The following is a 15523-nucleotide window of genomic DNA, read 5'->3' as shown; positions in this document are numbered from 1 at the left end:
TGAAGATCCTAACTGTGTGTGTCCGTGTGAAAGAATAGCAGAGAAGGAGAAATAGCCTGAAGAAGAAAGACAAAGCAGACACAGAAATGGCAGACTGAGAGAGAGAGAGAGAGAGAGAGGGAAAAGGAGGAAAAAAGAAGGAAAAAGAGACGGACTTGTCAGCTGTGTCGTCCTGGCAACCGCAGCCAAGAAACAGCAGGAGTGTTTTATTTTCATGTTTTTTTCTTTGTTTTCCTGGCGTTTACAGCGATGAACCGGGATGTGACATCAGGGTCTGGCTGTCTAATGTCTGCGAGTGCAAACAATCTGCCAGGCTCGTTATCTGAAATGTGGAGCCAGGCAGCTGGAGCCTTGATATTTGAAGGAGGTGCTTTCTGGCACACAGCTGATTCATCTGTAGGTTACGAGGGGAAGAAAATATGTGGTTGACCAAGGCTTTGAGTCGGTTCTGTTCAAGACTCTGATGGAAGCTGTTATTCCTGTGAATGAAACCAGCACATGAACACAGAAATATTTGAGCAATGACACAAGGAATTGTAGATTTCAAATTAAAAGCATGACGTAAAAAAGTAAAATTAATGACTTTAATTAAAGTAAAACTAAAGTTTTTAAAGAAATTGAAGACTGTAGGAGCAATAACCACATGACTACCTTTCCTCTTAAATCTAAAACATTTGCACAAGTTCAGCAACTGCCTGAAGTCAAATAAAATGGTCCATAAAAGGGAATTTTAATTTCAGCACAATGCTGATTAACTGAGACACACAGAGCCTGGGGTTGCCACTTTAATAGACAAATCAAATTAAGATTTTTCCAATTTAGGATTTAGTTCAAACAGAGTTCAGTTTTAACATCTAGCAGGTCAACACTTGGGCATTTTTGTGGCCTTTGCAGAGAGTTATAAATCCTGCCATTCCAGAACTACGTGATGGTTGTACCAAAGGGTTCTGTATTGGACAGCTTCTTCTTTGAAGACAAGCTCCTCAGACAGATACAGGGATCATAAATATGGGAGAAAAGGAATGGTTGAAGTAATTTAGCCTAATAGCTAACACAGCTGAATGTGAACTATATCCATCTTATCGAATCAAAGACTTTGTTCATCTTGTATAAATTGAAATTTTGGCCACTTGATGGCTGCAGCAAGCTGTAATCACAACACTGTATAAAGCAATAAAGCAATAAAGTCCTGGCCTGTAAAACCAAAACAGGGGGCTGAATGATGCTAAAACATATTGTGGCGCTAAGGAGAATTACATAGTTGAGTGATAATTCTCCATCAGTTAGTCACAATGGGCAACACCTTAAAAAATTGTTAATACAAAAATATTGATTAGTGCAGCTTTAAAGTTTATATTAAAGACACAAATGTGATGAAAATAAGTTGAGTCTGAATAAAATCATCGTCAGTCTGCTGAAATTCCGAAATTTCTCACTTGAAAACCCAGAAATCCGGTCGAGTTCAATCAGAACGAGATGAGAAAAGAAGATTGTTGTGACTCTTTCTCTTTCTTCCGTTTTATGCTTCACAATTTTGACTTGAAGCAGCTGAACCTGCTGTCATTTGCTTCATTAAACGAGGGAGAGAACTTCAAGTCAAAGTTGTTTATCATAAAACGTATTTAAGTTTAAAGATTTTACAAGAATAAATTAAGAACTGGGCTGTATAACAAGATGAAGTTTGTAGTCCCTATATGTGACTCTGAAAAACAGAAATTATATAGATGGATAAACAAATAATAAATCATAAAACAAACTTTTTTTGCATAGTAGTGTTGAGGATGAGTTGAAGAGTCTCACAGCCTGAGTCTGATGGTACAGCAGTGGATACTTCTGTATCTTTTGCCAGATGGCAGGAGGGTGAACAGACTGTGGCTGGGGTGCATGTTGTCTTTTAGTGTCTTTGGGCTCCTCTCCTGGGCCGTGCACGAACCAGACCAGCTTGTGACATTTCTAGTCAGGATGCTTTTTATTGCTCCTCTGTAAAAGTTGATGAGAACTTGCAGGGAAATATAGCCTTCCTCAAGTACTGTACTGCAAATCAGAGCTGTATGACAAAGTATTCAGAGACACATCTGTCTCACTCGTACACATGACTGCAGTAGTGTGTCTCATCCCCTCTACTTCAAATTGTGTCGCCCACTGGAGGAAGATTGCCAGGAAAAAGAGCTCTGACAACAGCTGATCCTCACCTTCGTCTACACTGACATCAAACATGAAGGAACGTGGTTTAGTTGACTAAAGTCTGACATGCTTCAGGATGTTTTCAGGAGGATTTTAGGGCAGTTTCTGAACAGACATCCGACCCATTTTTTCTGTCTTGTGCTGTTTCTTTAACAGGCAAAAAAACGAAATATACAGCAACACCATGAGAGGTCTGTCCATCCAACACGTACGACACCACCACCTTTCCTTCCCACTGTAGCTCACTGGTCTGCCACACCTCACCTCACCACACCAATTTCAGAGTGCAGAGCTGCCAAAATGCAGGATATGAGAAAATGTCAGATATTATCCCCTGACAGCCTTACGTAACTCCTGAGCGTGTGTCAAGGGTAATCCTCTTAGAGAGGAGGAGGGTTGCCTTAATAGGAAACAAAACACAGTTTGCCTCCTCTGTCCCCTGCTTTTAATAATCAAAATGGAGTTTGCACAAGGGGCCACCGAACCGGGGTAATCCACGCTGGAGGACAAGCCAGCGCTCTCTAATCTATCATTATTTGTATGTTCAGAATGACCAGATAGTGATCGGCGCTGTATAAACAGATGTGTTTGGGTACTCATCCCATCTGCAGGGATGTCCAACACAATGCAGGGCCCGGTGACTTTGTCTTGTCTGACATATAGAAGGTGATGCAAACACATTAACATTGAGATATTGAATACAAACTCTGCATTTTTTCCTCGTAAAACTGCCATAAATAATGGAGTGATGAGGGTGGATGTAAAGTCGTTATCTGCACTGAGAGGGATAACAAGCAGTTTGGCCTTGAGAGCAGCTCCACACTGCACAAAGTGTGAGAGCAGATCTTGTTTATGTTGTGAAGGCTGAAGGATGTTTAACACAGTCGACACATTTCCAGCCTTCATCTCCTCAGTGGTGTGCGGAAGGAAAATGATGTAAATGTGCTGATAACTCAGTTTGATTCAACATATGTTCAAAACAGTTTAAAAATAATGACATCATTGTTATTACATCTGTTATTATGAGACGTAAGTCAATAAATGTGAAAGGCTGCTGCTGCTGAAGCGTACCACAGCACTCTGCCACCCTCTGCTGGTGTGAAAGAGAAGTACAGGTTTGTCTCATGACCTTTATCTTGTACACATGTGCTGAGGTCAGGTCCTTAGTATTTCTTTTGAGGGTTTTAGCAATCAGATATGAGTACACAAACACTACAATCTTCGACAAGGAGAACTTTTCTGTCCACAGAATATTGAGTAAATTAAAGCTTCATCACTGTTCCACAGAACTTTCACCTGGAAAAGTGGAGAAGGCTTAGAATCAGCATGTAGGGCATTTTGCTGGGAAATAAAAGTTCCCAAATTATGAATGAACAATTCAAATGAAATGAGTTCAGTCATTATCTACTCACCACAAAACATTTCTTGAGCTTCACAGCAAAACAGCGTTGCATCGTTCACCCAAACAACTGAAGTAGATGGGGACTTTTAAAAACGTAAAAACACAAGTGAAAATAAAAATTTTAAAGCTCCATACAGCTTGTCCAAGTCTCTGGAAGCCCTGAGATCATGATTTGATTTGAAAAGATGTCATCTACACCCTCAACACGCAGCCCAGTTTGTGCACCAACTTCATATGAGGTGCATCCCAACACTTTTAGCTGCTACAGTGAAGAGTTTCCTGAGACTTGGAGTCATTTTATGTGTTTTCTTTTTGGGGGAATTTATCCTTTAATAAATAACATTTTATTTCTGGTTTCTGGTCAGGATGTTTTCAGGGTCTTTCCCCTGAATGTATTTAAAAAGAAACCTGCCATGTATCAGTGAATAATTTCTTTATTTTCAGGGGGAAAAAAATATTGGTTTGGAAAAAATCATGGAACAGAAAACTCTCACTCACCCTGACCTGAGGAACACTTCTTGTCATCAGACATTCGTTTCCTCTTGGACAAATACAATAAAATCATTAGAAAGAAATATATATATTAATTAAATATGTGACACAAAATATAAAACATCTTGTCCTACTAAACAGAAACCGGTACAGATATGATTTAATGTTCCCTTGATTTGTTTTGTGATTAAGTAGACTGCAGTGTGGAGTGTCCTGATGGCTCACCTGGTAGCTTAATCCTCCCTGCAGTGCTCAGGTTAGAGTCCAGCCTGGGCCTGTTGTTGTCATCCCACTCTCTCTCCTGTCTCTCTCCAGCTGTCACTATAAAGCTGAAATACCAAAAAATAATCTTTTTTAAAGTATATTGGATTGTTCTTCTTGACTGCTTTTTATATTATTAGTGCCATTGTTTCGTCACTGTGTTACACAACCGACTGTAAAGTTTTACACTTTGTGTGAAACCAAACATTTTACCTGCACACTTTACAAAAAGTTTCCTGGAAAGAACTATGTAATCAGTATTTTGTATGTTTTTTCTGTGTGTGTGTGTGTGTGTGTGTGTGTGTGTGTGTGTGTGTGTGTGTGTGTGTGTGCGTGCGTGTGTGGTGTATTTGCTTTTTCCTTTTGTTTTTTGTCGCCCTTTTTCCCCCCGATTACTTGTTTTCTTATTTGTTTTGTGTTCAGGGACACAAATACACGTAATGAACCTAATCAACCATCTCATCTTTTTTTTTCTTCTCTGTTATCTGTCATTTAATCATTTTCTTGTACTTGACCTAATTCTATGTAACCTTTTCCCTTAGCATGAAACCAATAAAAAAACGAGCTGTTATTTATTACTAATCATAGTGAAATCAGGGATTTGAATCATGAATTGAGTCATACTGGTTGAGTTGTATGCTTAGACAAACTTCACATTTCTGCCTGTTGAGCTTATCTGCTGTGCACCAAAAGCCTTATTATGTTACATTAGTAATTAAATTGAATTAATGAATTGGAGGTATATCAACTGAACACCATCCCTATAATTACTGCCAGTTATATAATTTTGCGAGGAAACAATTCCTGAGTAACCATCTCAGATAGTTTTTTCATTTTTTCTTTCATTAGGCCAAAATGACCAGACCTCTGTATATCTGTAGGGGTATTCAATTCCACTTGACCACATAAACTTGTTCACGATTCAGAAGAAAAACACACACATATCAAGTCAAAGTCAAGTTTCTTTACAATAAATAATGTTTATTACAGCAGTTATTCATCTAAATTCAAATGGAAAGCATCTGCCTGCCACAGTTCAGATAGAACAGATCTCTAAGTTGCTCCTCGTTCGTTTCTCTTTATTGGTGGGATTGCTGGGCAACAGCTGCAATCCCGTCTACAGTCAGAGTCAATCATCCTTCTTCTTTTCCCCCTATCCAGATGAATGGACACAATGTGCAGAGTTAGATTGGGTGATGTCATGCACAGATGGGTTAAACTGTTTGATTTGTCTTGTAAAATTTTCTTTAACCTCTTCTTTCTCAATCTTTAATCAACATTTTTCATTCAAACAACGTATCTTCTTATTGCATCTTCTCTTGTTTTTGCACTGTGAGCCTCAAAGCAACAGGAGTCCAACATCCAACTGCCCCGTTTACCCTGATGTTAACTGAGAGATTTAAGGACCAAAACAGAAAGGACGTTTATCAGGCTGCTCTATTTCCAGAACTTTTGACACCACAAACATATCTTACATCAACGAGTCCACTCTCTCTACAGGTGATAGGAACTACGCTCTTTGAGTTATAACTTAGATTTTGACTTGTGCCTCTTATTTTAATCTCTATTAAATGAAGTGTGTGACCCAGGGCTCACTCAGCATTTACCCTCACATGTGGGGACACACAGCTGATTGACATTAACTTATTAGACAGCTTCTCTGATTACTGACTCGTGGATCTGTAGTAAGTGACCGGTCGGACCCAGGAGTCCCTCGGGAGTTAACTGACGTGACACATCCACACAGATACACATGCTCACAAAGCAAGTCCTGACCCTTCAAAGAGGGAACTCATAAATGTAAACATATTTTTTGGAACTGCTGCCACATATTGTTTCCCACAGACTGCTTTCAGGCAGCAACACAGGTGGTAATGAAGACAGACACATGGTTATAGACACACACACAACTTACTGAGGCCACTTTTGGAGGAATTACATAGACTCACATTATTTTCCCCTGTAACCCTAACCATAACCAGTACATGCCCAACCCTAATATTAACCACTGACTCCCAAATTCAGTTTGTCCCCAATTGTGGACAGGGCTATCATCCCAGTTGCACCAGGCGTCCCCAATTAACTGGTCTTGAGTCTGAAATAAGTTCCCTAATGTTGCCTGTATAACGTTTTCTATACATTCCCAAACGGACACGTACCATGGACGCATAGTAGTTCTGTCTATACTCACACATTCCACACATACACAGACATATTCAGTAGCTTCTTGTAGCGCAGTGGTCAAATGAACAAGTAAACATACAATAGATGGACCCCAGCACGCTTGCGGACATGGGAAGTATAATTTCAGTTTAAGTCACCCACACATACACAACTCATCTCCCTCTAGGACAGGACCTTATGCTACGTTCCAGTCAAAGTCGGACGGAGGTTTAAAATACTCAAAGCTTTCACGAAACCCGCTCTCTGGAATACACCACACAATCGAATCTGGGTGTAGTTCCTTGCATATATGAACGAAACAGTGGAAAGACGCTTCATGAGGTAACAGACACAATTATACTATTTTATTTTCCGGCCTTTTTACATCTGGACACGTGTCTAAATATTCAATTTGCTGGCCTAATACAAATACTGTTGTCTATAAATACATCCTACAGCCTCCCCTTGGGTGCTGCCATTGTTGTGTGATGTCAGACAACTGCTTCTTAATGAAGTCGGGGTAGATGGACCTGTGAGTTTACAAGTAGGAACTGTGATTTTTGAGATTGTTCCTCTTCTCATGGGCGAATATTATCTTCTTCGTTCCGAGTTGTCTGGAACGCAGCATTAGATCTCAGCTGAGAGGCCTTTATCCCAACCAAGACACATCAACTCTGTGTTCATACATCTAACTTATTCAGTTCCTTACACTATAAATCTAATTTCAGCACCTTTCATTGCTTTTCACTATAATTTGCATCCTTTATCCCCTTCCTACTATTCCTATTCCTTCTATTCAGTGGCTCCTTCATGTAACATTAAGCAGCAATGCAGTTTAGCTCCCAGCCATCCATCAAGGGATGTTTTTGTGCTCCCATCTGCACATGAAGCAATACAGTTCAGCTACCAGCTTTTCAAGCAATGCAGTTTAGCGCCCAGTTATACATGAAGCGATACAGCTCAGCGTCAGCTTCTCAGCAGCCAGCAATCCCACCGCAATTTCTGAAGAAATTGCATTCTCTAGTTTTTATTGCACTAATCTTTAGCAGAGCACATGGCCTGACATTCATTTAAATATCTTTATTTACAATAAAGCAAAATGTGAACTCCCCAAACAAGGAGAAATGTAAACAGGGTTTGTCATTCAGTAAGCTTGGAAGAGTTATTTCTCTTGTTTGAAACAAGAAATCTGTAAAAGTTTAGTCTCGCTTGAAATCTACATTCAGGATCTGAAGACATACGCTGTTGTGAGTCCAAAGTGGTAGAAACTATCTGGAGAGAAAAAAAAAAAAAGTAGCAAAACCCGCTGCCAAATGTTTGAGAGGACGTCCGTTATGTATGCAAACACATGGGCTCTGTGGTCACCGAGTGGCCCTGCTGGATGCAGTTCATCAACTGTCCACTATGAGGCGCTGGTCTGACATGGCAAGAGGAAGGTGTGAGGGTCCAGTATCATGCAGGAAACCCAGCGCTCCTCCCCTCCCTCCACTGTGCAGAGACAACCAGACACCAGCTGATAACCTGGGGATAAGAGAAACTGCATGGTGAGGCCTGTTAACACAGGGAAACAAACAGGGTTACACATGAAATGTTTTCATTTCTATATTTATAAACTTGATGTCTGGACGTACAGCAACTCTGAGACCAGCTCTTTATTCATTTTCCTATTAATTACTGAAGCTACACCTGTCAAGAGTTCCTGCACTCGTATGGCACATAATGCAGTTTACAATAACAACAGCAGCAGATTCAACAAGTCATTTTTGAAAGAATGGGTCCTTGATTTTAAAGACAGATAAAACCAGGCTTCTCATTTCTGGCCATTGACCATCATTCCGGCTGGAGTGACAACTGTTGCTAGTAGATTTTATTTGTCAAAGCTAGTTTGCCAATTAGGCTTAACGTTACCTCCATGTATTGGTTGAAAACAACTGAATGACTTTTTATTGTTTCCACTTGACTTTTAATCAACAATCATGGAAAAGTGATCGTAAATATGCACTTGAGGCTAATGCTACAGTCGATGAGCCATGTAGACTTCCTGCACCAAATAAGCTGCATTGTTAAAACATCATTATGTAACCTTTTTATCTTAGAATAAGCTTCAAAATCATTTTGATGGTACAATTTCTGCACTATGTAACTTCAGTGAGAGGGTAGGATCACAGCTTACTGTGGTGGCACAAATTGCACAAAATGCCAATTTCTACATAATGTTGCTTTAATGTTTTGCAGTAGGTATACTGAGGAAAACGTTAGCCTAAGCTCAGATAGCACTGAGGACTGACTTCCACACCGTAGGTAAAAACGGCAGACCACAATAACTACACATAATAATAATGATACATTTATTGGTTTTACTACTGTAGGATTTAGCTAATCAGCCAAGCATGCTGCTGATTACAGCTAACATCAGAGCAGATAAACACACAGCTGAATCCATTCCCTAGATTTTTTATTACATTTTTTGAAAAGGCCACAAAAACAATATACCGCCCACACTTTTCAGATGGCACGTATAGCTCTTAGTATGTCAGGCGAGGGGGCTTAGCGAACAGTAAATTCCTTTGTGGTAACAGGATAAATAAAAGCCCACACAAGTCATCGACAGAGCTGAATCATTTTGTGTACAAACTGTTTTTTGATTCTGTACCAGTTGGTGTGTTCAGGGCCATTCCTTGTGATGGGCCCTGTCCTTCTTCTTCTTCTTCTCGTTTTTCTCCTTCTGAAGCCTCTCCAACTCGGCCTCGTACATCATCTCCTGGATCAGGTATTTCTCTCGGCGCATCCTGTCTCGCAGGTCCTTGGGAAGGTCGGGGATCAGATACGCGATCAGGGTCTTGATGGCGAAGACCATATGCTGCCAAAACAGAGCGTGTTATCACAAATGCCAGAGCCATACCTACAATAGTAATATAATAACCTAAGCTGCGTCTTCAAGGTGATAAGATGGAAAATCCCAAACACATAGACTTTTTCACTCTCAGTGAGATGGAGACAGTCGATTAATAGAAACATTTTTATCAACCAGCTTTACAAGAGAGTCTGATTTGTACATATGAACACAGTTTGAGCTTATTTCCTTCTGCTAAGCAATTTAAAGATAAGATAAGGATTATTTTTTGAAGAAAAATGACTTGTAATGATACGCTCAATAGAAGTATAATGTCAAATAAATATATTCTCAGAATGTTAGTAAACTGGCCTCAGATGGACAGCAAAGCAGAGCTGCAGCAAGATGTTATTAGCTCTATAATGATGCAACTGTTTTCTGTCAGAATCAATACGACAGAGAATGAGGAGAAACTAATATCATCATGTTATGTTTTAAAATGAGCTTAACAGCAACAATCACATCTGGCAGGGAGAGAAAGTCCAGGACGACGCGGATAGTCTCAATCAGTACAATGCAGACAGTGATTACACTGGGTCTGTTTCCTGTCCATTCCACCTGGAGTATTGGTGCATTCCATCTGAACTGGGCAGTCAGAATTTACGAGTTCCCAGTTGGCAGTTTCCACTGGAACAGTGTTACACATGAAATGTTTTCATTTCTATTTTTATAAACTTGATGTCTGGAGGTACAGCAACACTGATATCAACTCTGCAGTATTGGTGCATTCCATCTGAACCGGGAAGTCAGAATTTATGAGTTCCCAGTCTGCAGTTTAACTCGGAAAGTCTGACGCACTTCACCAACCCCCACCTCAAAATCCAAAATGACCGTAGAATATACTGTTTATTAGCACTTTTGTTTTATCTGTGTCGTTTTAAATCTGTTGCACACACAGTACTTAAAAATCTAATAATCTACATCAAATATCTAATCTAAATAGGAAGTTTTGAGCTTGCAGTGGGTTCAAGTATGACTAACTTCTAAGAAAACTAATTTAAATTAATCTGATTTAAGAGGCAAAAATCCCAAATTAAAGCTCAGTTTGTTTGTTTCACTAATTCTTTTAAACATCAAGGGGTTGAATAGTTCTGTGAGATTAGGGAGGAATTAATCAATCAAGTTAAATGGATCTGGGGTATAAAAGTACTGACGGGGAAAATAAACAACATCAGCAGAGCTCTTTATTTGCTGCGAAGCAAATTAAAGCAACATGTTGAGTTAGACGTAGAGGGGCACTCACTGGTGGAGATGGTACGGTACAAAAAGGTAAAACGCATTGATAAAACAATATCAAGGCCTCCATTCTTCATCCCGGCCTGCTGTCTGGTGTCACTTGTCAAAGATCAAAAACACACTGACCTCAAATACAATGATGAATGCAAGCCGGGCTGCCAGGACGTGCCAGAACTGTAGAGTGTACGAGTACGGCTCAGCAGAGTCCGGAGGCTCCCTGTAGTCACGATACCTGATGAGACGGACAGGTGAGTTCAGAGGTCGTCACAGAGCAGCTCTAATGACGGCTACTCATGTCAGTGATTCAACAACTGAAGGAAGAATACAGCAAACCTCAGTTAAATACCGGAATTGTTGCTTGAAAGGTGCTTTTACATAATGAGAAAAACATTGCTTTAAATCAGTGGGGTTTTATTCATTCTTGTTAAAGCTGGATTTGAGATAATATCTGAGATATATTGTGATTTATATTTTACCTGGAGCTCACTAAGAGCCTGTGTATCGGCTAATAGGGATCGTTGATAAAATGATGGATTAACATACGGTAACAATAGGTTATGCAATCCATCCTGGCGTTGCACAACTGCTTGCAGCCAAGTCCTATTAAATGTAATATGCCTCTGTGTTTTTGGTTCAAAAGATGCTCAGGAAAACATTAATTGTGGCTCGGTCACAGCAAAAACCATATGATGACATATTACAGAATAATTTTAGCAATTTTATCCTTGATGAGCACTGAAGGCTGGTTGTGCAGACACACACACACTAACCTGCAATACTTCACAGCGTCTCCGATCAGCTCGGAGCCAGTAGTCCTGGGCTCTGATCTCTTCTCAAAGTCAGACACCCGGAATACTGAGAGACTGGCGTTGACGTAACCCATCATGCACCTGAGGAGCAATAAACCACAATAAACCACCACTACATAAACTGAGTGAAGTAAAAAGACACAAAGGAACTAAAACAAACTGTTTAATGATCACTCACCCCTCCCCTGCTCGGCCCTGACCCGCACAGGGTCCGTACTTGTAGGCATAAACAAGGCGAGGGATGAAGTCTGAGGTAACAGCGATGACAAAGGCGTTGGTGATAACAGACAAGATGCCGATGCCGTCCAGGATGCCGTACCAGATCCCTAAATACAGTTACACTTTAAATACCTTATACATAAAACCACATAAAACAGGAAGGCAAACTTTAAAAAGACAAAAGGTAAATGTACCATCTCTACTTACCGATGTCTTTGGCTTGTGAAGGCAGAGGTCGTCGCCACTGTGTGACAAACTTGTAGGCGTCTAAACGAATCTCAATGATGTTGTTGAGCAGCGCTAACAGAGGAGCCAGAGGGAACGCTGCCACAAAGATGGTGGTGAAGCCAAACTGTAAAACTGAAACAAACACAAAACCATCAGTCCTTAGGTCCCATAGCTCCTGTTGATGTTCATCAGGGCTAACATTTTAGCATACAGTTGTGTATATATACAACCAGCAGATATGGAGCAACATTATCGTTTATTTAGTCATGTTCCTGCACACCAAATGAATATAAGTCCAGTACTCTAGCTCCTTTTTTATCAGCTGCTTAATGCCCTAATAGTCACTAACTTTGTCTGCAAAGAAAAAAAACTTTGTCTTTTGTTGAAGACAGCTGCCTGCTGTGTCTAAAACATCTCTGATGATAGCACTGAGAGGAGACCAAAACAGTACAGTTGCAAGCTGGGAAAACCAAAACAATGAGTGAAAGATGCTAAAATGTTGCATAATTGAGTGATAATTCTGTGTGAGTTCACCGCGCCATTATTTCCATCGTTAAAGGAACAGTTCCGCCAAAAATGAAAATTCTGTCATTATCTGCTCACTCCCATGCAGAAAGAAAGTCAGGTGAGATTTCGCAGTCCACAAATCATTTCTGGAGCAAAACAGTGATGCAGCACTCTCCTAAACAACTTAAGTAGATGGGGACTGGTTTTAAAATGTATAAAACAACTTAAAATGGCTCTTTACAGCCCATCTGGTGTAATCCAAGGCTCCAGAAGGGAAGAGATCCCAAATTGATTTGAAAAGACGTTATTTACACCATTTTCAAGATGAAATCTTCACTGTAGCTGCTAAGCTAAACACATTAGCAAGCCACAGCTGTAGTCTTTCCAGGTCATGTAGTGGGAGTCTGGGAGTCACCGATAAGAAACGCTTCTCTCTGTTGAAACATCAAGGACAAGAACAAACCATCTTTTTATATATTTGCACTATTGAAAGAAGCCGCAATGGGTAGATATAGATAAAACAGAAAATGTAACGTAAGGCACCTGCTGCAACTTCAACAGAGCAATCTGTTGTGTGACACAAGCTTCTGGGTAGCAGGTACTCACCGAAGTATACATAGTTTACAAGGGCTTGTAAATCTCAGCTTACCCACTTCAGACGTGTATGCACTAATACTTTTATCTCAGCAGCTACAGTGAAGATTTCGGCTTAAAAAAGGGTGTAAATAACATCTTTTCAAATCAATTTGGATTATGCCTGACAAGCTGTACGTATATCGTTTTGTACATACTTTAAAACAAGTCCCCAGTTACTTCAGCTGTTGAGGAGAATGTTTCAACGCTGCTTCACTGTGAATCTCCAGAGATGTTTTGTGGTCTAAGAAACTTCACCCGACTTTCCATCAGCATGAGGGCGAGCAGATAATGATTGAATTTTCATTTTTGAGTGAACTGTTCCTTTAACATACAAATATTGTCATGTACAGCTCAGTCACAAATGTAAATGAAGAACCATTTCTACATTTTCTTGTGTGCCTGTTTCCATGTTAAAATGTTTGATTTGATTGGACAGTGCAGAGCTACGATAAACATGTGAGCACGTGGATGGGCTCCAAGCCCAAAATTCAATCCAAAACAAATCTGTGTCACAGTTACATAACATGCACTGCAGCTGCCGGGTCACCAAATGAAACATTTTTTTGGATTGTTCAGAAAATTGTATTACAGCAGATTAAAGTGTGCAGTGCATCTGGGATAACAAAGATTAAAGGCTGCGCCACTAAAATGGGTTGGGTTTGAATCATTGAAGCTATATGTGCTGAACATGTTAAATATGGCACTTTAGATGCAACATACTCATTTCTAAGTATTCATCAAAGAGTCCGTAGGCATTCATTGGCTGTAGGTTGTAATCCCTCTCCCACTGTGGGAAGCTGGCCTTGGCTTTCGGACCGTGCTCCCTCCTCAGCCTTCGCCGGGTCCACCAGTTCTGGATCAGCCTGGCAGAAGTACAGAAGAAAAATGATTGACTCAGTCCAGAAACAAGTGGATCTAATTTTAGATTCGGGAATACAGTCATCTGGTACTACATCTGACAGAGGATATTTCTCATTTTTGATAGCTATTCTTTAAATACTTCTTCTTTGCATGTCTGACATTTAGAAAAAAACAACTAACGGGTAGCCGAGCTCCATGAAGTTGTTCCAGGTCTGTTTTAGCACCATGATGATCCCCATCTGCATACAGAGGTCGATGAGACAGCCACTGGGATGGCACTGCAGCAACAGGGAGAGACAGAGACAGAGAGAGAGGGTCAAATCAAACTGTAGCCATTGCTAATAATGGCACTTTTAAAATGTAAGCAAAAACTGGATGCATCGTGTGTTGCCGTACAAGGACTCACCACTGCTCTGTCAGGTTTTGTAAGCATCACTCACGGCGACTTACTTTCGGCTCTGTACTCACACGCAATTACTCTGGCTGGTTAGACCTCTAATCGGGCAGAAGCCGGGTTAAGCTATGATGTCATGTAATCAATGTACCAATGAGAACAATAACAGAATAAATCGTCCTACACAAATACATGCAAAACAAACTCAATAAAGCTCAGCCTGTACATGGTGACACAGTTCTGAGAAGAGGTCCAATCAGACGACATAAGTGAAAATTTAAGGGGATCTTTGGGTGTGTGTCATTGGCCGATGATGGTTGGCAGTCTACCAATGTCTGGATGGTCACTAAGTGGCTGAGGCCATAGTTTTTGCAGTGTGTCCTGCACCGTTGGCATTTTTAAAGCCAACTGGCTGATTGGAAAGGTATTTCCTCTTGTGCAGATGCAGAACATACACAGTAGTTGGCTGTCGACTATAGTGTCTGCAATTTGTTCAAGTGCAGCTTTTTCGGCCAAGGCACAGGCGACTTGACGTGAATTAGTCAGTTATTCTGTAATTCTATGCCAAACTGTATTCAGTGTGCACTATACTGTATGTTCACTGCATATGTACGAAATGTAAGAAACCTGCATATTTCCCATTTTATACCAATAGGAAATACACTGTCTGATGTTTAACATTTATTCTGGTAATGTACTGGTTGTGTTTCTTGTCACTGATTTAGAGTTTAGAACAGAGTTGTTTTACAATCATGGCTTAGACCCTTTGGCAGCCACAATTTATCCCTAGGAGGCTGAAATTTGGTCTAATGTGTGTGTGAAGGTGTGTGTGTGTGTTAATGCAAAAAGGCTAAAAGAAGGCGTAGCAATGGGAAAGTATTATAACAAAAAAGGTGAAAAACTTCTAAATGGATTCACAGACTTGCATAAAATTTTGCGGAAACATTGAGTCATGAGCCAAAGGACAGCTGACTGACTAACTGTATGTGCCCACTTATCACCCACCTACAATGCAGTACTGAGTTCCCTCCCCAGACAGCTTAACAACCATTCACACCTGGGCTCACCTAGCCCTAGCAACCCACATGAAGTGGCCCTAACGACTCTGAAACTCAGAGCTCACACGTGCCCTTAACGACTTTGTAAGGACACTCCCACACAGAGTATAAAAGCCTGCAACTCCCCTCCAGTTAGTTAGACTTGGACTGAGCAGAGCTCCTTGATAATTGATGACAGTT

General features: G+C 40.4%; 1 protein-coding gene across 1 annotated transcript in view; it reads right to left on the bottom strand.

Moving 5' to 3' along the window:
* Positions 1 to 5335: 5335 nt before the first annotated feature.
* LOC141008454 (anoctamin-4-like) overlaps positions 5336 to 15523 on the bottom strand; it is a 56429-nt gene continuing 46241 nt past the window's right edge. Inside the window, exons 22-29 of the mRNA XM_073480829.1 lie at positions 14072 to 14169; positions 13751 to 13893; positions 11867 to 12019; positions 11619 to 11766; positions 11402 to 11521; positions 10758 to 10863; positions 9156 to 9362; positions 5336 to 8023 (exon numbers count right to left, since the gene is read on the bottom strand). Coding sequence (XP_073336930.1) covers positions 9168 to 9362; positions 10758 to 10863; positions 11402 to 11521; positions 11619 to 11766; positions 11867 to 12019; positions 13751 to 13893; positions 14072 to 14169 — 963 coding nt within the window. The 3' untranslated portion in view covers positions 5336 to 8023; positions 9156 to 9167. The remainder of the gene's footprint in view (positions 8024 to 9155; positions 9363 to 10757; positions 10864 to 11401; positions 11522 to 11618; positions 11767 to 11866; positions 12020 to 13750; positions 13894 to 14071; positions 14170 to 15523) is intronic.

The sequence above is a fragment of the Pagrus major genome, chromosome 14 (genome assembly GCF_040436345.1).
Source record: "Pagrus major chromosome 14, Pma_NU_1.0".
Taxonomy (NCBI): Eukaryota; Metazoa; Chordata; class Actinopteri; order Spariformes; family Sparidae; genus Pagrus; species Pagrus major.
The sequence above is the reverse complement of the archived record's forward strand: the minus strand, read 5'-3'. Positions and strand labels throughout refer to the sequence as shown.